Source organism: Fringilla coelebs (assembly GCF_963513975.1).
Source record: "Fringilla coelebs genome assembly, chromosome: 7".
NCBI lineage: Eukaryota > Metazoa > Chordata > Aves > Passeriformes > Fringillidae > Fringilla > Fringilla coelebs.
Window position 1 is genome coordinate 25,510,451 of NC_140035.1, and position 23,304 is coordinate 25,533,754.

The 23,304-nt window shown below is 42.6% G+C and overlaps 1 protein-coding gene across 3 annotated transcripts in view; it reads left to right on the plus strand.

Annotated features, from left to right (window-relative positions):
• PARD3B (par-3 family cell polarity regulator beta) overlaps positions 1-22,759 on the plus strand; it is a 383,490-nt gene extending 360,731 nt beyond the window's left edge. For all 3 annotated transcript variants that reach the window (XM_084209781.1, XM_084209782.1, XM_084209783.1), the window contains one exon: positions 21,138-22,759. In XM_084209781.1, coding sequence (XP_084065907.1) covers positions 21,138-21,492 — 355 coding nt within the window. In that variant the 3' untranslated portion in view covers positions 21,493-22,759. The remainder of the gene's footprint in view (positions 1-21,137) is intronic.
• Positions 22,760-23,304: the final 545 nt, after the last annotated feature.

The window sequence follows — 23,304 nt, forward strand, 5'->3', positions numbered from 1 at the left end:
TGACATTACCCAGTTTCAGTTTCTGGATACTATGGTAAATATTTTTTCTGCTAGATTTTAAGAGCCAAACCTGCAGAATTCCTTCCGTTGAGTATTTCTGTGCAGAGATCATTTATGTTATGTTTTCACCTCCCTTTCAATAAATTAAATAGCTTGAGCACTTAGGTCTTGCACTGTAGAGCATGAAAATAGCATTGACTCAAGGGGCCAAGGTACCCATGCAGTCAATTTAGGAGGTAGCCTCTAGAGTTGAGCCAAAAAGATTCTGAGCCTTTCAAATCAAAAGTAAAGTTTTGGTAATATCTGTGTCATCAGCAGATAAGGTTCCTCCAACAGAAGAAATGGATTACTTAGCATGTTTCATTAGCTGCTTTTTGCACTTGAGTGTTCTTGCCTTTATTTTACTGAGTTTATTTCAAAATGCAAGATTTCTGTAATTTAATTGAATCCTGAAAACATCATCAGAAAGTGACTTGACACAAATCACAAGAAAAAGTTAATTGTCTATTAAATAAGACTCATCATTCACCATTGTCTAGCAGAATCTGAAATTAATATACTGACATTACTTAAATATGTATATAGTGTATTCTCTTGGTTAACAAAAAAGAAATCACAGTTTTAGTGCAGACTATAATTAGCTGTAAATCAACTTGTCAGAGCATTCCCAGCCTCTGGGAATTGACTAGCCAAGGACCACAGATGAAAAAGCAAGGTTTAAAATGTATTATTTAAATCAAAATTCCTTTCATGCTGGTTTAAATCACAAGGGTTTTTTTGGGATTTTTTGGGGTTTTTGGGGTTTTTTTGCTTGGATCCCCTTTGATTTAACCTACTCCATCACTTGAAAATCTGTCCTCCTTCTTATTTTGCATACTTCGTTTGCATTCCTGCCTGGCCTACAGCAGTTTGTGTCACAGTGTTGGCCCAGCAGTGCAGTCACGGTTCTGGCCATCAGCTGAGGCACGTCCCACTGGTGTTGCTGTTGACAAGTGCCACGTGGTGGCACAGGGGTTCTCAGTGACACTGTTGCTCTGTCCCATCACACAGCTGCTGTTCTGCCAAGTTGTCTTCCAGACACCTTCTTGGTGCTCGCACACTCCTTGGAAGCAGCTTGCCTCTGTTTCTCACTGTTCTCTCAGCAGTTGCCTTCGTGACATGGCTCTGCTGAAACTGCCATTTCCTCCGGGCTTTATTGGCCCAACGTGGGGCTTCATGGCAGGCAGAGACAACGCTGGTGCAGTCTGCAGGGAACAAATACCATTGCTGCCTTGCAATACTGCTGAAATTGGAGCATTGTTCACCTGGCTAAAAAGAGCATCTGCAGATGCTCTCTCTTGGAGGGGGCCAGGGGTGCCAGAACTTTAATGGCAGTGAAGTCATTTATCAGCCCTGTCCAGAATCACCCGCATCTTAGTCTGTCAGGTTATTGGACATACAGTACACACCTACAAGGTGAGCCTGTTAACTTCTGGTGTGTAATATAATACCCAGCATTTTAGTAATGCCCAGGATTTTCCCTCCAGAGGTGTGGAAACCAGTGAAGAGCAGGTTGATGGGAAAATACTGTGTAATTCCAGGTGGCTGAATAAAGTCTGTATCTCCCTCATTTCATATATTGATTAAAACAAGAGGAGATGGTCAAGAGGAATATTTGAGAACCGGTTGTAAATGGTCTTTTTTAATTTTTGACATAAATCGTTTTTTTTTTAATATTCCCCTGGTGTAACTTCAAAACTAAGACTTAATAATTTGGTGTCTTAAACAGGATTGGAAATAAGTAGGGTGAACTTAAAATGAATGGCCCAACTAACTTCATCACCCTAGTCATGTGAAATATAAATAATATTCAAACAGTGTCTGCAGTATACTTGATTATTAACTTTCTCTTCTGTTTTAATCATCTAAAGTGATATCAGTAATTCAGGGATATTTTTTAATATGATTTTTATCTTGACAGCTGTGCTTTTATTGAAAATGCAGCAAAATCTTGTCTGTCTGTATCTTCCAATGTGGTGATCTCATTATAAATGAAATATATGTATGGTTTTAGTTGGATTTTAAGTGCTGGCAGGTGAATTTAGAATCAGTTTTAATGGAAATATACTGGTCAAGGGCCTCCAAGATATGTTGCAGTAAACCAGCCAAGATGAAATACAGGCAAAGAAAAAAGATTGTTTTATATGCTAGAGCCCAAGCTTGGGAACCAAGCTGATGTGCTCATTAAAAGATTACCTTAAATCCAATTTTAAATAGTTTTAAGATTTAGCTAACTAACTTTACTTAACTCTGCAAGATACTATAACTGATAGCTGTAGAAACTACCCAGGCTCTAGGAGGTGTCAGGGAAATCGTTGTACTTCAAGGCCAGAGCCCAAATCTCTAGCAGGACAGCAGATTTGTGACACATACATGCAGCAGAGAGCTACAAGTGCTCTGTTGCAACTTTTTCTGTCCCACCTCAGTTTCAATACCTTTGCTCAGGTGTGCCATGGTACCTAATAGCACCTCAGTGCCATGTGTGAAGTGTGAAGAGTTTATTTCATATATGATGTCAAAATACATTTGTCCAAAAAATGTGCAGAGTTCATAAATAACCTGTGTATGCACCTTCTACAGGGAGAATCTCAGGCATTAAAAGCAGAGCAAGTAGGAAAAGGGTCAGTGTACTACAGACCTTTCAAAAAATAGCCTTGTGTCTTTAAAGACTTGACTGAAAGGAGGAAAGAAGTTTGTAAACAGGATTACAATTTCAGAAATCTCTGTGGTGAATAGAAAAGGGAGGAGATTTAGTTGTAAAACATACCTCCAGCTTTCTAATAAAATAGAAATATCACTTGAAATGAACATGATGCCTCCATCCAAGCCAAATTAAGTCTAAATAATGAAAAAGTATACTTTAGAAAGTCAGAAAGGTCAAGGTTCGTGACATCAAATCATGGATTGCAGCTGGCAGGCCACCTCTATAATTTCCATGGGAATAACTAAAGAAAATTGACTAAAGAAAATGTCTGTAACAACTGGGACATAGCTTGGAAAAAAAACCACTAAAAGCCAGATGTCTCAGAAGAATACTTTGGAAGTGTAGAAGGAGGCAGACAGGGATGGGGTTTGTCAATTTTCCTAATAAGTCAGTCAACTCCTCATAGCAAAAAGCCAGTTAATGCAATATGGAATAGTTTAAAAGTCAATTAATATTTTGAAACTAAGCAGCCAGCCTTTTTGCAAGGAGATACTATGCCGACTAAATAAAAATACTTTCAAGTGTCACATTTACAGAAAACATGGATCTGGTATGAATTTTTGTGTATAATCAGGCATAAGGACCTCCCACTCAAACTAAGGGCACCAAATTATGCTTAAAAATATGTGAGATGGAGGAAAATATTGCATTTGAACAAAAGGGCTTGAATTAATATTATAAAATTTAATGAAGTCTTGGAGACATTGCCTCAGAAAAGAAAGCTGTATTAACTATGCCTCCAGTGAGTAAAAGAACAAAACAAATGTTAGGGAACAAAATATTAATGAAAGAAAAAAAGTGTCAGTACAAAATGGTTAGGTTGAGATGAAGGATCTGTGGAAAAAAGATAAGTGAATGCAAATTAGGAAGAAGATTAAATTAAAAACCAAAAGCATATATGCCATAGAATGCATCAACAGAGTGATGTGCTGAGTGAAACCTGGGGAATAAGATGTGTGCTCCAAAATGCAAATACATCCATTGCATTGTTAAGATGGATATTGAAATGGCTCAGGAGACCAGCGGACTGGGAAGCTCAGCTGGCTGCTTTGTAGGTATGGATATTTGGAATAAAAATGTTGCTGCTTATGCCGGGTTGTAATTCAGAACTCATCAAAAAGTGTGGGCTCTAGGCTGCAAAGGTGAGAAAGAGCATTGTGAAATAAGACAACTCTGCTGCAGTTCTTGGCTTCAGCTTTCCCTTGATAAACACGTCTGGAGGTGCAGCTGAAAGATGGCTGTCAGCAAACATGCTTTGAAAACACCTAACAAAGGAAAAATGTAGGAAGCCAACAGTATCAGGTGTAAATATGTATTATTTTTGAGGATGTTGGGTTAGAAATTTTTGAGCAAGCTTTCTGCAGCTCTCATTTTTGTGCATGAACCTCCCGTACGTTGTGTCATTGCTCAGCTATGTCCTGTGAGCAAACAGCGGCTTTGCGGTGGCACCCTCTGCTCAGGGGCAGACTGCATTTCGTTCTCCGTGCTAGGTCTCAATTCCTTTGTCTCCATCCAATCTTTGCTTTGCATAGCAGACACAGAAAAAAAGAAAAATAAAATTAAAAAAGAACAACCAGAAAAAATCCCACACTAGAATCACAGCCCTACGTGACAGTGTGCTGTCACAATGGCAACTTTCAAGTTTCTTAATAGCAAGCCATTTAAAGAGAGTCAGTTACAGGTATTCTTATGTACATGTTTAGGAAAGGGGAAAGATCATGATGAAGTAGGAAAGTGAATTGTATGTGGACAGTCTTAATTGCATGCTGCAAGGTAATGACAAGCTGTGAAATCCTAAGACCTCAAATCTAGTTCTGTGTTCTTTTACAAACATGTAGGGGACAGAGTCGTGAGCGCTCCGTGTGCCACCCACCGAGAAATGAGAAGCAGTGTGGGGGAGATGTGAGGAGTGCAGAAACACAAGGGCAGCTCAATGAGCAGACCTGCCCTTGTTTGTTATCCTTGCTGAAACCCTGCCTTGTGAGGAAAGAGCTTTTATATAAACTGGTGATTAAAGGAAAGAGGTATCTAATTTGGGATTAAGAGAGTTGCTGAAGAATTTAATAGTAAAAACAGTTGCTAGAGCAGCTGTTTCAACACAGCTCAGACAATTGGCAGCCAAACTGCTTCCATTTCATAAGGAGGTGACATATTTAATTTCTCTTCACAGAAGTCTTAAACATATCAGGGGAAAATGCTGAACTTTAGAGGGCTTTGTCCAAATGTCTTCGCTCATATTCACCGAAGGCTTTTTTGTTGCTCTTCAAGTATGATGCTTTAGAAAGTCATGCTTTGGATGTGTTGATCCAGCTTGAGAACAGCCAGAAATTTACTACTAGAAGCTAGTATGAGCCTGGTCCAGAACCACTGGATCCGTGGATGTGTTCCTAATGATTGCAGTCAGTTTAGGCTGAAATGCAACCACTGTTGAAGCATACTTTTTGATTTCTTTGCTGTCTGGGTCAATCTGGTAGTAATTTGACAAACTCTGATTAGGTTACTTGTTTTCCCCCAGAATTCTGTCCACCAATGTTAACAGTTTCTGTCCAGATTTTGGATATCCTAGCAAGAAATACATCTTTTCATGCTCTATGTGTTCTTCTTCAGCCCATCCAATCTTATCACGGATATATAAGTGAAATAAAAGTAGTCCTTAAAAATGAATGTGATTCAATGTTGAAGAATTGCAAACATTCAGATCACTAGTGGTTATGGAACAGTAACTTTGTTAAGAGCAAGCATAGAGCTAAAACTCCTATTCTACCCTGTTAGAGAAGATTAATTCCTGCTTTCTTAAGAATCTTTACCCTCATTTCCAGGCTTGGAAAAGATTGCATTGTTCTAGCATTTAATAGTTATGTAAATTAGCACTGATTTTGTCATTTAGCACCTGTGCAAAATTTTCTGCTGGAACAGTTCTTTCAAATATGGCATAAACAAAGCATAAGATGCACAGTGATACTGTTCTTTTGTGGATGCTTATTTGGAAAAATATGCATGAGCTATTGAGCGTGTCATGGATATGCCAGAAACACGGCAGCAAAACTTTATAGGTGTGTGGTTGGTCTTAAATAGCACATAGGCCACCAGTCAGACTTTCAGCAAACTTTATTTTGAAAATATATTAAATCCCATCATGCATATGCTAAAAACTTAACCACATCTTTAGGGTAATGGTAATGTCTTTACTGTACTCAAAATCTTTGTCTGCCAAACATAACTTGGGCTGGATATAGAGATATTGACACAACTTCTGCTGGCTTCTGCCTGGTATTGCTGTGGCCTCCGCTGCTTCTGTCCTCTGTTCTGTGTGAGCAGATGGGATCTTGCAGCTGTTTGAATAAATATTAGTTTTAAAGAATTATGCTGCTCTGATTAACCATTCAATGAGGGGGGAAATGGCAGGGGAGAGAGCACCTAAGGAATCTCTCTACTTCAGGCCTCTTGCCCAAAAGCATTCATTTAAATGTTTGAGCAGTGATTAGGTGAGGAGTTATATAAACGGGAAGCCGTTCCTCAAATCACTATCTTCTCTCTGCATAGAGTGTAATTGATAGCTTATGTGCTTGCAACAGCTGAAAAAATAGAGCAGAACATGCAAACACATCTACTGTATAACATACGTGGGAAGCAAGTGGAGGAGAGTGTTAACTGTAATAGAAAGTGAATTATCTGCCATTTTTGTTCCACCCCAGAAGTAATTCAGCAAGGAGATTGGATCTGTGCACTAGATAGTCTGAGACAGTGCCTTGGAAATTGGCAGTCAGAGTTCCATCCAGAGGGCAGGAAATGTGTGAACAAAACCCAGCCCAGGTTATCAAGCAAAACCCCAAGCCAACAGGGGTCCTTGGATATTGAGTTGCTGGCACTTTCCTTCATTTAAAGAAGAAAAATAGCTCTTGTTTTACAGGTGAAGGGAGATGCTTTGAGAGCAGTCTGTCGTAGATCATGGCAAAATCTGGCAAGAAAAACCAATCTCAGGATGATTTCACAGTGAAAATTCATGTGACTGGATTTTTGCTTGGATCTAGGGGCTAGTTAGTGTGCTGCTGTATATTTACCCATGTGTCTCCAGTTTTTGGACCCTCATTTAGCATTTTTGCTATGAGTTTTGGTTCAATCTGAGATCCTATGCTTTAAAGAAAAGGCATGTTTGTTTACTGAGAACTGACTTGTCTTCAGTATAGAATGTATTTTTAGAAGCATGGTACGGCCACAGTTTCTCCCCTTGTTTTGCTTTTTTAAGGAGATAATAGTGATATGCTCTTGAACTGAACTCAACCAGCCAACACAATAGCTGGGACAAAGCATGTAGGAAAAAGGATGCTAACAATCCTTCCTCCAAAGATGCTCAAACAGCAAACACACTTTACAGCTGTACATTCAGCGATTAAAGATTTCCAGAATCAGTTAAAAGCCTTGAGGATCCCAGTAGCCGTGCTCAGAAAACCCATGTGACTTCGCTGTGTGTAGACTTCTGGTAGTCTTCTAATTAGCTTTGTAGGGGTCTCTGAAGGCATCTGGGTTTCTCACTGACTCGGGAATTAGACTGAATTTAGGCTGCCTGAACACACCAGTGCTGGGTTTGAGCATTTTTGAGCATTTCTGTGTGGATCTCTTTGCCCCTCTGGAATGGCAAGAGGGAGCAGCGTGGTGGGACGGGCTGTGCTGCAGTACTGACTGCACCACGCTTCGTGGCAGAAAGCACAGAGCAGATCAGTTTAAAACGAAAGGGAATTTAAAAAAAAAAAAAAAGGCAAATTCAATTAGTCATTTGAAATTGAGTTGGGGTTTACAACTTGAATTTTTAGGCCCAGATCCATCAGAGCACTTAAGCACCTGCTTTACCTTGAATACAATTTGCTTTTCAACAGCGGTTATTTGCCTTGCTATCAGAGAGCTCCAGGAAACCTGGGCTTAAATGGACGTTGTAAAGGATGAAGGAAGGATGGCAGACAGGCAGTGGTACTTGGAGAAATCTCTCTTTTTCACTCCCTACACCTTATGTGGTTTAAATAATCCCTCCTTAATGCAATGCTTTGTGTTACGTACTCTGTAAATAATGTCGAGAAAGGTTATTTAATGATAATTTGACTTTTTCTTTGAAAAGACTTGTTACTAATCTAAACGTGAAATCTCTTTAATATATGAGGGGAATAACAACCTTAATGTCATTTTGGTTTGATTTCTTTGTATGAGGGGGTGGGAACTCTCCCTTGTCTCTCCTCACCAAACATCTGAAGCCAGATCTGTTACTGAGAGATTGCTGCAGCGGTATTTGGTCTTATAGAGATTTCATCAGAAACATTTCATTTTTAATGGACAATGGAAAATGTTCAGCTGTCCATTATTACACTTCTTTGTACACAGTCTAAAAATATAAATGGAAATTATAATTACATCTGTAATTCTGGGTCCCAGCTGAAATCACTTTAATCCCAATGTGAGGAGAAAAAAAATCAATACAGAACCCTTAACCCTGGTCTTTTCCTCCTTAGATATTTCATTTTCAGTTGTGCTAGTTTATACCTCAAGTTTTATAAGTTTTTCAAGGGACTTTAGTATACAGAGAGGATTTTGCATCCTCAAAATGGAGGATACTATGCTACTTTGTGATTTAGAAACTATAATGATGTTCTTGAGTAATGGGTTATATTGTAGCTGCTTGAGATAATATGATGTTTCTGTCTTTTACTTTTTGTTCATTAAAAAGGGGGACCTTTGAAATGTTGCAACATTCCTTTAAAGAAAATCCTGTTTTACTGGCAGTAGAATTACACCTTTTTTGTTGTTGTTGTTTGTTTGTTTTTTTTTTTAAGAGGAATCCAAGTCAGCATTAAAGATTTAACATTGGGATTTGGAAAAGGCATCTTTCTCAACTCATCATAGGCTCTCTCTACTCCATTGTGCTTTTTTCCTATAGGCTCCAAATAGTAGGTCTGTCAAGGTTAAATATTATCATGTTTGGGAGTTTTTAATATCAACATCTGCAAGTACAGAAATGTCATCAAGTGTTTTGTGTTTCTGAAACCTTCACCTTTGTGCAAACCCAAGCTTAGACCAACAGTTGCTTTTGTTTGAGTTAACATCTGAGGAGGAAGGGAGGGGTTCTTTTATGCTGTAAGACCTTTGCAAACTATTAATTGTCCACGAATTGCAGCTTCCTCTGAAACATCTGGTTCTGGTAATAGTCCCTAACATGATGCTGCAGATTAGGGCACACTCAGCTACATTGCCCCAGCTGCCACACTGTTGATGATCATGCATTTAACATCCACAGAGCAGAGGTGTGTTGTTCATCTTGGCAGAATGTCTTCTTTCTTTGTAATTGCATGTATGCACCATTTTCTAGATCATGGGCACTCAAAAAGTAAAACATAATTTAGCAGCATTCTGGTCAGGCTTTTCTCTGAATACCTGAAAGACACAACTGAAAAGGAATGTTTCCACTTGAAGTGAGGCATTTCAGCAACTTACATTTAGTACCCGAGGTACAATTTATTTGCTGTCTAAGGCTGTCAAGCCTTAACTTCCTGATTTCATTCCAGGATACAGATGTTTCATTCTCTGCCTGCCCTTTCCTCCCCTTGCAGATACCATTCTATACAAAAGCCCAATCCAAAGATCATAGAAATACTTCCATTGACATCCAGAGGCTTTGACTGGGGCTGGATGAGTCTGGGGCACAAAGTTCTTCATTGCATCGAAGTTATTCCCTCTTCTCAGTCTTGTATCCAGACAAAGCACAGATGTTTTTCCATCTTTACTTTCCCCTGCAAAGTATCTTGATGGGTTTTTTATGAACTTGCCACTTCAAGTCTATCACACTACACATTCTGAAAATACTTGGAGAGATATTATAGTAGTGACCTTTATTGTTCATTAGTGAATCAGCAGCCTCGCTTACTGTGGCTTTAAATGAGCTATATAAATTGGTTGTTATTTTCAATGATGATTCCCTTGATTTGAACATACTAGAGCAAAGATAATTGATTGATTCATTATGTAAAAGATTGTTTCAAGTTAGAGGGTGGTTGGATTTAATTTTTTTTCTCGCAGCTAAATTGAGACATGCTGTTGAGAATCTTGGCCAGGTTCTTACCAGGTTCATATCCGGAAGCACTATTGCTTCTCTGACGGCACACAGCAGCCTTCCTGGGTGGGTGGAGATGCCTCTTTGATTGTGGTGCTGTTCCTTGTAATGTCAGCTGAAGCTGCTGCCAGCATCCAGTCCTGCATGTAAGACTTTGTTGCACATCTTTGATACATGATGTATGTGTCCTTTCAAAATAAATTTAAGTCTACACCAGGTAGTGCTGTCCAAAACCTGTCTCTGTCTCAATGCTGGCTTGCCCCTACCCTATATTCCAAGTGCTGTGCTGTCACCCCTCTCAGGTATCACTAATTCCCAGCTATTGACATCGCTTTGCCAAGGACAAAGTGTTTTGGTGTGTCTTTAAAGCATTTTTTTCTTTCTTCAGCTGTGTGCTCTTTCAGCTTCAGGATCTTGATGTCTTCTGTTCTAGATACATGACTAAGCTGATAGAACTGTTACAACAGCCTGTACTTGCTCTCTCGAAAAGGTTGTTTTGCTCTAAGGTCTTTGCTGTTGCAAATTTTATCTTGTTGTCTGTCATGCAGCACAGTGCACAGATGGCACAGAAGTTTGTTTAGAAGCTACAAATCTCATGTATTGGAAGTGTTGGGGGGGATGCATGTTGATCAGGGACATTGGTGGTTGCACCAGTTCCCAAAGAGCAAAGGATGCTGCATGCCCAGGGACCATGCAAGTAAATCCCCCTGTGGGTGCATGGTGCTGCCCCAGGCCAGGAATGCATGGAAGAAAATCACACAGATGTGGTGATGTCTCATGTCATTTGGGACACCTGGCTGGCACTGCCAGGGCTGGTGCTGCTGGCAAGGAAAGCGAAGAAGAGAACAGTAGCCAGGCCAGGAGGGGATAGTGGTAAAAAACATGATGGGTTCTAGGAATCCAAGCCTAGGCCTTGCTGAAGGAGGCAGAGAGGACAGCGGGGGCTGTGACATCTTGTGCCGTTGTCCTGTCCACCCACCTCCATCTTGTGGTCTAACATGATGACCTCTGATTTCCAGATTTGCTTAGGGAAACAATGTCCAGCAAATTAAATAGGGAAGAACTGAGCTCAGATGTGTATGAAAGTCAGCAGTTATGTTGTTTTCGTGTGGGAATGGAACATATTTGTGTATATCTATAGGCATTACAGCTAATACCATATACATGAGTAAAAACTCCACCTCTGCCCATAAAGCAGTTGGGAGCTGTATTGTGTGTTTCCTCCCTGCTCAGTGGTTCAGGTCTCAAAGCAACCTCGCAGTGATGGATTTGGCAGTGGTGCCATGTGTGCGTGTCTCTTTCAAGCACAGCTGTTCTACAGGACATCTTGAGGGGGTGTTTGTAGATTCTCGTCTGTGTCTCACTTCTCCAGAATCTGCTTCTGCTCCCAGGATCTGGCTTGCCAAACCCTCCTCATCTGAGCAAGTCAACAGCCTGTCCCGGGCTGCTGCCTAAGAGAATGGCAGGGCTTTGTAAATAAAGGAAACAATTGAATGATAAGTTCACACTTCAGCACGCTGCTTAACAACCTGATAACAGTTAATTACATACAGTATTTTTAAATGCAGCAACCGGGAGATAACTCGTGCAGAGGTGGAGCACAGGCCCTTGGGCCTCACGACCGAAGGTTAACCTCTTACTACCCATGCCCCTAAAGAGACTGGTGGCTGCGGCTCCGAATGTCACCAGTTCTGAACTTTTCCTGGCCAGCAGTGACTCAGGGTCATGCACAAGTGTCCTCAGCCGCAGGTAGGGGCAGGGGGAAGCTGTGCTGAGTCCCAAAACTCGTGAGTGCTGCTTTGAGAGCAGCCTGTGAGCTGACAGGCAGAAAAGGTGGCGTGGTAAGTCCAGGGCTGCCTCCGGCAGAGGCGGCAGGTAGAGCGGGTCCAGTGGGGAGTGGCCGCGCTGCTGCCGGTGTAAGTGAAGGAGCTCCGCAGGAAGGAGCCAGCATAAACACAGCTGGAATGGGCGCTCGGGCCGGCTGCGAGCCACAGCAGCTGCGCTCAGCGCTACCGCTCCCCGGGCACCGGGTGGGACGTTTCCGTCTGTCCCAGCCCCGTGGGACTGAGGGTTTGACCCTTGTTATTTAAAGCACGACTTCAGGACATCTGCTGTCAGAGCCCCCGCAAAGTTTGTGGCTTAATGCAAGTCCAATTAACTGATTTGCCTTTCCAAATCTGGAGATTTACACACTTCTATAGAGGCAGCTGTAAAGTTATAACTTCAGCTGTTTATCATGCCCTGAGCCTTTAAATCTCAATTATGAAAGGTGGTGTTTAATGGCTAGCCAGAAAATGGGTGGTTACCAGAGTGTTAATGGAGTGCGGCAAGCCAGGAAATGTATAATCTAATGCCTGTATAGAAATGAAAGGTTCTAACAAAAGAAAATATTGGGGGGGAGGATGTACAGGCTGTTTGTGCTGTTTAGGAGAAAATCAGTACATGAGCAGTAGGGAAACAATGGGGACTGAAATACTGCCTGAAGAAAGAAATAAGAGCTGCTTGTTTTTAAGGTCCCTCTTGCCCCCCCTGCAAACAGCCATCCTTCTTCTCTGGGTCTTGAGCTTTGCCTTTGTTACAAAGAAAAAAAAAAAAGAATGATATGTTGCAGTGAGTTTAACAGAATGTCTGGACCAGAAAGAAACAAATTGAAGGAAAAAATAACCAGCTACGTATTCCCTTTTTACTGAAGCATGGTTTTACTACCCAGTTTGTGCCATTGGAGGCAGAATTGACAGCCATGCTTCATCATGGCAATGGGAGAAAGTGCTGCAAGGAGTGCTTTAATTTAAATGAGAAATGCTCTAATAGGAAAAAAAAAGCCTAAAAGCTTGGTAATAACATTAATAACCACTTCTTACAGGTTTTTACTAGCCCACTAAAGATCAGACAGCATGTTAAGGTCCCAGTGGCTGAATAGTAAAGACCTGGGCCCAGGTTATTATTACTTAGGAAGATTCTTTTAATGATTTCTGTTATTAGTTGAAAATCATTTGAATAGTACAGCTGAATGGTCACCATGCTTTAAATTCATTCCAAATGAAAAATGAGAACAGGGTAGAATTTGGGTTTATGCATTTCTGAAAGCACTCCACAAAACCAGCATGGATAGCAGTTGTGCTGTGAATGGGCAGGCAAAGGGCAGAGGTTTCCCTGCTGGGGAGGAGCTCTTCTGGAGTGTGATCAAGTCCTGCTGAAAAGCAATTTTGACTATGGCAACAGAATTTCTTTTAAATCAAATTAAAAGCTCCTAAACCACCACAGTCTCCTTAATTTCTACTCTGATACCCTTCAAAAAAGCAGAGACCTCCAGCAGGGCTTAGGATGTGGCAAAGGGATCCAGGAGCCATTTCTGCCTTTTGTGCTGCTGCTGCACTGAAGCCTGTGTTGGGGTCTCACCTCTGCATCTCGCTCCCTTCTCCTGACTGCCTGCTCTTGAGGAAAGCTGTTCTCAGGGCAGGGGAGCAGGGTCCCCCTCTCTGTTGGGAGTTGCTGCACAGTGAGACAGGGCAAGTATTACCATAGCACAGTTTTCACTTCAGCATCTTGCTCCAGTAGGGGCAGTACTTTTTTGTACTAGTTTGAATTTGCGTTTAAATGCAAAATTCAGCTGAGAAGCCTAAACAGTTCCTTCTCTTGCTGGCTTTAAAAAGTTTACTCCCCTCCAACGTAACTTGGTCAGCATCATCTCAGAAATGTGACTAAGAAGACCAAAGGCCAAGAACTCTTTTAGTCTATAGGAAGAGCTTTTGGTCCCACTGATCTGCAAAACAAAAGACCAAAGGGACCTTGAAATCTCAGCCAGGTCTCTCCCCAACGGAGCATGGGGGTTCCTGAGCAACAAGCATGACTGCTTAGCATTGAGAGTAGGTTACCAGTGCCCAGAGGTTAATGACTCACACGGCATTATGTTGTGCTGAATAATGAGGAACATCTGAAATGACACATGTTGTAATGACTCGCTACTTAAAGTACCAATCTACTTAAGATCCCTTTAAGCTTGAGGAGATCACAGAATAGCAATGTCTTGTTCAAAAGGTGCTACTTTATTTTATGCCTTCTGGTAGAAGAGATGTACCATGCCTGAGAGCATATGAACAAAACAAGTGAGGAATTGAGTAGGAAGGATTATTGCACTAGTTGTTGTGAATGCTTTTTAGGCATTTATAGAGCACCAGCTAGCACATTTCGGGTTTTGTTTTTGTTGATTTCAGGGTTTTAATCCTGGTTGTCACAGTTCCTATATTTGTAGGTTGGATTTAGGGAAGGAGAGAAAGGGGAGCTTTGCCTGCAGGATGAGATTATCAGAAACTGGTCTGAGATTTGCTGTGGAAAATAAACTAATGCTGGAGCAAAGCAGCAACACTGTCTTATGGTTTGGTTGCTGATGGGAGGGAGTTTAATTAAATGACACTCTGAATTCTGATGTTAACCAGCCTGTGACATAGTCTGCTCCATTAGGGATTGAGAACAATCTATTTTCTTGCAGACAAAATAAGTTGTTCATGCTGTCATAAGAAGTCGTACCTAATCTTACAGTTAAAGTTTTGAACCTGTCAGACACTGCTTGCCTGTCTTACCGTTGTTTCTGCAGTCTGCTCCCCTGCATGGAAGGCTGGTATGTGAGTAAATTGTACCCTTGGTCTTAGATGTAAAAGCAAGTGTGACACCTAAATGTCTCCAATTGCTAAAAATGGTCCAGGGAGCAGCTGGGGCCCAACACCTCTGTGGTGTGGCCCTCTGCAAACAGTAAAGGACTTAGTTCTCCAGCTGCTTTTAGGCTGGACTTCAACTAGAGAAATATAAACACCACTTACCTGCTGGGATTATGGTGCTTTAACTGTTTGTTTCTGAATATTTTAAGCTGTGATATTGAAGAGAGAGAAACTGTGCATAAGAACTCTTATATTCAGGCCAGTTAGCACCCCTTTAGACTTTGCAAAAGTGCATGCAAGAGAAGAGAATCAGGCCTGCCTGCATTGCATCTGGAATGTATTGCTCGAATTTCAAACAAACTATCTGGACTCGTCCTTCTCCAAACCAAACAGGAATTCTTTTTAAAACGGGAAGAGAGATTCTTCCACTCTTACACCCACCACTCACACACACACACACCCCCACCTTGAAATGCAGGTCATTAAATGATCATTATTTTTATGGGTCTGCAAAGCCTGTAGAAGTTAAAGCTGTGTAATATACATTGCAGAGTGTTCTGCTAATCCAGTCCGACCGCAGTCGTGCCTGGCCCAGGGAAGAGGGTCTGGTAACTGGAAACCTGACACTGAAGGAATTCCAAACAGAGTCCTCAAACTAAAAACAGCTCTCTCTGCATGGCATGTGCTACATGAGAGCCAGGGATTGTATTCGTTTATGTTATCTGATTTTTCAGCCTTGTTTTGTTGATAAAAGAACAGGAGAAGGAAGCACCTCCACCAGCTCAGCCCATAAATAACGTGTGCATGGTGTGTTTGAGGTTAGTATGACATTGCTAGACATCTGCCTTCTTCTGTGGGGCACAAGCCTCTCTCACAGACAGCACCCACTGAGCACTTCCTTGTGCTGTAGAGTCTTCCCAGCACTAAGATACCAAATTTGATTCCCAATGAATTTTAAATGCAAACCCTTTATTTGGCTGTGGGAGGTATTGATCTGAAAGGGCAAAGAATATTTATTATAGGATTATCTCACCTATTAAGATACAGAGACCCACCTTAATGCATCTCAGTGATTTCTTTGAAATCTGCAGTGATTTGAAATTTCATTAATTTATTTATGTTATATGCATGTTGAATATTAAGCAACAGGAGTTCTTAGAGCCACTGACTACAAACAGGACTGCAGTATCTTTAATACTTTATCTGGAGAGATAGGCACTACGTGATCTTTTCTGTTAATTGTTTTTAGTGTTTGTTGAGAAGAGCTTTATAAAGACACAGTGTAATGTATTTGATACTTCAAGATTGTTTGTTTGCATAATTTAATTCTTACATCAGCTTCTCTTTTCTTCTTTAAAATAGATCCTCCTGGCTGAGAACAAACATCACACAATCACACTGCATACAGTGGAGTTTTTCACTGAGAATTTGGACACAGATAGGATCTTGTTGCTTTCTGCTGTTCTTTAATCACAGCCTGGGCTGTCTGATGCCATCACCCAGAGTCTCTGTATGTCTTGCTTAGACATGAAAGAGACTGCAGCCAAATGTGGGCTTTCCATTTGCTACTTAGTCTGTGGCTGTCTTTGAAGCTTATTTCAAGAAGTACTCTCTAACAAAGTAAGAAAGCAGGTTTTCATGTGAGATTATATCCCTTGCAAAATATTCCCTCAGCAGCAAGGAGGAGATAGTGATGTAAGAAGAGAGCATTCCCTTCCTTGCTTTTTACCAGGTACTAAGAGGGTGACCTCTGTGACTTTCCCTATAGAACAGAGGGAAGAAAAACCCTTTGTCACAATGAAATCCAAACCCCCAACGTGATGGGGCACAGCACGAGCAGTTAGACCTTCATTTTGCTTTCCTTTCCTTTCAGATAGCCCAAGCACATGTCTCCAAGGATGTTAAAAGTGACCTGCAAATGGAGGTTATCAATGAAATGCAGTAAACCTGAAATGTAATATTTTTTTCTGATTAGGTTTTTGAAGCATCAGGTATTTATGCCAGTCTACTCTGTAGGATTTTCCACAGCTGAAGAATTACTAAAACAGGGGTTAAAAAAAAAAAAAGGGAACTGCAGAAAGCAAGAAGTGTTTACTTACAGCTTTTGAAACCTTCAGATACCTGTGACTAAATAATATTTTGGGTAAAAGAAGTCTTTCCTAAGTGTTCCAAATCCTGTAGTTCAGTTTTAAATAAACCTAGAAGCTCTTAAAAATTCTGCAGTAAAGCCAGAAAATACTATATTTTTTATGCTTGGAAGATTAATAAAGCCGAGATAGAAAAACAAACCTGCTTTAGGCTTTACTTGTCATAGAGAAAATAACAACATGTTAATTGAATATCAGTCACAAGTTACCTGCTTTACTTGGACAAGGCTACTTTGTGCTCTTAATGCTCAAAATGGATCACAGTTGTTAACTGGTAAATCATTTTAAAAGATGAACTGGTAGACCTGCAGACCAGCGTATGAAGTGAAACACATTCACAACTGCCTGTGTGATATCTGTAATTTCTCTGCCGGGGAAGGAAGATGAGACTTTACTTCCTCAAAGCAGAAGGGGCACCATTTTAAGGGACACCTTGCTCATGACATTTTTGAGGAGTGTTTTCACTCTGCCCCACCAGTTGCACTCCTTTGTGGAGCCTGGTGTTTCTCTCTCCCTTCATTCAATTGCTTCCTGCAGCAGCAGCCTCTGCTTTTAGCTAGACCCACATCATAATGCACTTTCCAGTGGGACCCAGCAGAGCTGAACTATCAGCAAAACCAGGTTTTGAGCTCTGAGATCAGTTCCTTCCCAGGATGTTGTGTCAGCTTCCCTGCCTTCTGCCTGCCATTAATTGCACTGTATCCCCAGGTCAAACAAATGGCCAAAAATCTGGAAAACAGCTGACAGTCAGAGCAGCTCCTACTCAGCATGTCCTCTCAGAGGGCACGGTCCTGGCCTGGTCCTTTTGAGTGGCTGGACCTGCTTGACCCAATTTGTGGATTTTTGATCACTCCCCTGGGTCACTGATTTTCCACTTGAGATTATTGGTTTGACCCCCACACCATGGGTCACTGGGGAGGTGTGATATGGCCCTGTGAACTCTGAACTCATCAGAAGCCAACAAAAACAGTGCAGAGAGGAGAAGAATTTCATTAGGACCCCCTCAGAGGTGGCAGTGTCTGCTGAGGGAAAAGGTAGGAGTTGTTTTCCTTCTTGCAGAAACAAGCACAGCATCTACAAGGGACTGCCAAATAGAAAGTGTTTGGTTTGGTTTGTTTTGGCAATTTCTTTAAGGATAAACAACAGCATATACTTTTACACCGTGAGCTATCAAGTGAGAGGGGTGTTGGTTCGGAGGAGCCATCCTCTTCCTGCTGGGAACTGCCCTCAGTGTGCCAGACTTACTGCTAATGGTGACAGCATTTCTGCAGGCAGAGCTTGGTATTTGCAGATGTTTCTTTTACCTTAGAAAGTTTAACTTTCTGATGGTTAATTGCCACGCTTGAGGAGAAAAAGGCAGTTTTTTCCTGTTTTTTAAGACTGGTCAGATAAAAGGTTCATGGAAACTCTGTAGGCTGGGTAGTTGCACTGTGAGCAGCTCCCTGAGAGTGAACTTCACCAGGCATGGGGGGTAGGTGAGGAAGAATGAATCCTCGGGAAATAATCTGCCTTCAACATGCTGTGCTGGCCATAAAAGGGGAAAAAAGTGTTGCCATTGTAGCTTGTGTATCTGCGAGTGTAACACCCGCTGGGATGGCTAGGGGAGGGAGCTGGAGTGTGGAGCAGCCATGAGGATCTCTTCTGTGAAATCTCCCTCGGTCATGCTGCCCAGAGTCAGCCTTTTGGACAGTCACCATTGTTTCCCAAGGTTTTACTCAGGCAAAAGTTCTGCTAATTGTTGCTAGATCACTGCCTGTATTATCCCCAATGTTGCTAAAATAACTCTCATCCCTTCTGTCTTCGTGGGGCTTTCCTGAGAGGTTCATGTGAAGTGGTTCCTGTCAGGTCTCTGTGTACAACCTGTCCTCCCAGCTGCTAAGTTGTGACTCTGGGCAAGACACTCAAGGATTACACCACCTATGGGTGTTTTGCCCCCAGAGAAAGGAAACTGGTGCTGACAGTGAACAGCTTGGGGTTTTATCTTTTAAAGAAAGATTTTGCTCTTCCCACATGTTGTTCTGCAGTTTGTCTACCCTGCCACAGATGGGTGCTAGCTGTAAGGGAAGTGATGGTGGATTTAGTTCTCGAGGAGAGGGAACAGCAATGGGGATCTGATGGCATTAGCTCAGGCAGCCTGGGGCCGTGTCTCAGGTCTGGCACGCTTTGATTGCCCTGGCCCATCTTCACTGCATAGTCCTGGGCCAGAGCAGCCTGAGTGCGCAGCCCTCTGCACAGTCACAGCTTCTGTGGCAGCAGCGTAACACTCATTGCTAAAGCTAGACTGGCTGAGTTTTCCTGGAAACAGCTCTTTTGGCTGGTTGGCAAAGTCCCCCTCTTTTTTTCCTGCACCTTGCAGACGTCTGGTGTCAGTTGAGGCATGAGTTGTGTACTGAAGGCTCAGTATGTCATGCTGGTGGCTCAGTCCTATTGTCAGCCATCATTTTGGTGCCATTTCATCTTGAATTTGTTTTTTAGAGTAATTCAGTTTGCAGTTAGAGCTCTGTCCAAAAGCTACCACTGGGTTTTCAGTGAATTCTGGATCAGGTTCCAAGCTCAGTCCTTTTTTAATGTGATCCACAAGAATTTCATTGATTATAGCCGCTGATGAGAACACCTTATAAAATGAATGTACAGGGTTTTGAGCATGATCCTTATATTAAAAGGTGATGGGTGTAGGTTTGACATTTGTTCCTCTTGGTGTGCTGCTTGACACAAAGCAGTTCCTACCATTGCAGAGCCTTTTATGATTGGAAGTACATTTTTGTGCACAGAGGCATTAAAGCTGAGTGTGATGGGACTGACTAGTGAACAAGCCTTCATGCATGTGGAAAAAAAAGTGGAGCAGCTCTTTGGCCCGCTCTGGAAATTGGGCTTTGTTGCAAGGTGTAGGTGTGTGAGCAGTGACGGTAATTGTCTCCGTACGTACGGTTAAGAGTGGTTTGGTATCTCAGAGAGTGGCTTCAGGCCCTTCAGCACTTTGTCTGGACTGTCTCACCAGGAGGTGGGGGGGGAAGCTGGGAGTGCCTGTCTTTTATAATGTTCTGTTTTTAAAGCAGAAAGTCTCTGGGGAGCATAGGGTCCTAAAAGTCCAAGGCCTGGAATGCTTCCTTTTGCTCTTTCCATTTTAAACAGGAAACATTTGCACTAAGTTATTCCAGGAGGAGAATTGTAGGTTCATTTCAAGGCAGATAATGTTTGTTCATTGCCTATGTCCGTGATTTACCCCATGGGCTTAAACGAGTGCAGCAGAAAACCACATGTTTTGTTTTACTACATGTTAAACAAGTTCCAACGGAGTCTGGGAGCCCAGGTTAAGAAAGAAGGAGCATGCTTGTAAAATCTCTGTGTGAACAAGAGAGTCATTGACAAATTTTGAACACCTGATATGCTGTACCCGAATGATGACTTTTTTCATAATCTATGCAAAGAATATTTAAACAGTTGATGAGTTCAGTCCCAAAGACACAGAGCAGGTGTAATTGATCTATATAATTCATCAACTCCCAGCCCCTGTTTTAGGTCAAAACTCTGTCTTCTTCCCTAAGCTCTCATTTGGAGAGAAGCTTCCTGTGCAGTCAATGAGAGGTTTTGTCCAAAGTGCAAAGACATTTGCAGTCAGACTGGCAAAAACTCCTAATTAAATTGAACTTTTGGGGATGCTCTGGTGACATGTCTGTGAGAACAATTATTTTTGCCATTTCAAAAGTATCACAAGTTAAGTTGTAATAGGAAAAAATATCAATGCTTCATTAGTGAAAATCATGAAATTAAGATGCAGAAGGCTACAGAGAGGACTCCATGGCACATCCTCGGGGATGACATATTCACGTGTTGCTTTTCACATGAAGTAGGGCTTGTGAGATCCATACTGATGCGGACAAGTTACAGGGCTGTTGTAATATCAGGCCTTTTAGATCACAGATTTTTTGAAACCTCATTGGCAACTTGCCCATTAAACACAGGTATTATAGCCTGACATCCCCAGTGTTTCTTCCCCAGTTTTTCCAACTATGGTGTTTGGAAAGTTTTACAGGCTGACATATTGGGAGAGAATAGTGGGAAATGGCCTGGAAAGCGTGAATATTTGTGCATGTAAAGCTTATGGGATTTGCAGACTTGCAGACCCAACTCATCTGTTTATCCTCAGGCTAGATAAGATTCAGTCAAATATGCATTGTTTAAAGGAGCTTTGTTTCCATTATGGCAAATGGATCACAGGAGACTGACTTTAGAAGCTGAAGGGCTCCAGTGCTCCCCCATTGTAAAAGGGCTGTGATGTGTACTGGACCCTTCCTCAAGTGTCCTGGATGTTACAGACTTTTGTAGCATGCAGGTGGGAAGCTTGTTATCCTTCAGAAGTTCTTTTCATTCATCAGGACTTGTCATGCTTGAGGTGGCATTTCCTCTCCCAAAGTAAACATAGATGGTATGTACAATAATGTATCACTGCGCTAGTAGACTGCCTTTTTATGTGCTTTACTATGTTTTTTCCTCCTCAGGCGTGGACCTGCAGAGCCTCTAGAATATTTAACAGGGCCACGAGTAACGTACAAAGAGAGAGATCTTCCCTACTACCACGGAGGACAGCCTGTTATCCACCCATCCAAGGGGAACTACATCCGTGTGCCGGACACAAGAGCGGCAGACCTGAGGTACCCTCAGTATTACCCAGGCCAGCCCATGGCACACCAGCATAAAGGACCCCTCCGGCAGGACGTGCCGCCGTCCCCTCCGCAGCCCCACCGAGCGCCAGCTTACAGCGAAATGGTCCGACACCGCGGGACCAGTCCAGACCAGTACCAGTACAGGCAGCAGGATCCCAGGCAGAAGAACCCCATGACTGCAGCTGTATAGCCGTGCACTGGACTTGGGCACACCATCCTTGTAAAGTTGTTCCTAAGCGTAGCTGCCTGTAAGAATGGCACACGAGACCTGGAGTCGTTCTTACTGAGCTGGGCTCAGCCTAGGTGCTTTCTAACAGGCTAAAGCCGCGTGAGGTACGATGTGTTTTGAGTATGTGAGGTACCAGACAGTTGAGTGTTTTTTAATTCCTTTTAAAAATAGAAAGTGGCTGCTGGGAATGAAACACAACACTTAATACACCTCAGGGCTATTTACTGAATCCAGTTTCACCTTTACAGTACATAGCTGTCTGTGTAAGGGCAGCAGAGTCACCAGAGTTTACTTTAGAGTGCTGTTGTAGAGCCTTTTAAGTGAGAACACAGCATGCAGTATGGACTTCTTGCAGAGCTGGGCATCTTGTGTATCTAGTGTGTGATCATGACAAGGGACTGCCACAGAGATAGTGGCCACATTCCAGGCACGTCCTGACCAACAGCTCTGTTTAAGGATGCTGCAGTTCCAGATTTGTGATCTGGTCTCTGTCTTCCTCTGTCTTTTTTGTAGTGGCAGCATTTATCTTGTAGCCTTCATTTTTTACAGTCTGAATATCAAGAGTCTTCTCTTACTGCACCTGCTGCAGTTGGAGTAGGGTAAAAAGCCTTATCCCCTGTGCTTGGGCAGGCTCTCAGAGGACAGGCCTGAGAACCATGTCTGTAGAGGGGGGAGTGTGTGCTTGTGAGTGTTGGTTAGTTAGACAGTGTGCAGTCTTTAAATGTAAACCCTGGAGACCAGATCCTCAGCTGCAGTCAGGAAGTGTCACTTGAGGGGTTTCAATGGAGCTGGCCTATAAGGAAGTGACCAGGGAGGTGACTATTGGCATGGACTCCATAATTCATATTAAGTTACTGTGTCAGGTGCTGCCTTGGCTCCATCAAGGCAGCCCATTCCTGGCCCACTCCAGGCGGTGTTGGAGCCAAGTGCCTGCCAGCAGCTTGTCTGCCCCGGCCAGCCCAGCACCGCCAGAAGGCACCTGTTCATGGGGGCACCCTCCATGGACAAGGGAAGCTCAGCCTTGGGCAGCACCAGGCCCGCCGTGCCAAGTGCCAAACTTCTCGAGTTCCTGCAGCCAGAGGCCATGAGGTCAGTGGGGAAAGGTGCTTTTCACAGCAAGGCATGAGGAAAAAGATAAGGAAAGTAACAGGAAGGGCTTCAAGACCCTGGGGCCCAGGAGGAAGATGTGAGAATAGCTGTCTGTAGCAAGTTATTTGCAGCTGTGCGTAGGAAGAGAGAAGGTGTGGATGGGGAGGGTGTCAGCAGCACAGCAGAGCAGTGGTGGGGGGACAGGGTGGTGGGGTATATGCTCAGTCCTTTGCCCCCAAACTGCCTGAGTTTGCTCTGCAGGCAGAAATGTGTGTCCCCAGCCACAGGGACCTTTGCATCCTGACCCAAGAGGGCTCTGAGCACTTAGAGATCTGTCTCAAGGATTTTGTCAGGAGGAAACCATGCAGTATTGCGACCTAGAAATACGTTATTTCCAAGTGTCCTTAATTCCTCAACTTCTGCCTTTTGGGAGTGTCACTAAACCACTAAGCCTCCTCTCCTCATCAGGAAAAGACTGTGACCTGGCCAAGGATTAAGCATAAGGATTTCTTTGATGTCATTTTGACACCTTTGGTATGCAACATATTAAATCACATAGGTCACTTCCCAGGTGTTAAATACCATCAGGAAGGTTTGTTCTGCTTGGAGTGTGTCCTGCTAGCAGGTAATGGCCCTGATGAGAAGCAGCATTTAATCCCAGCCTACTTTCTTCTCTGCTGATGG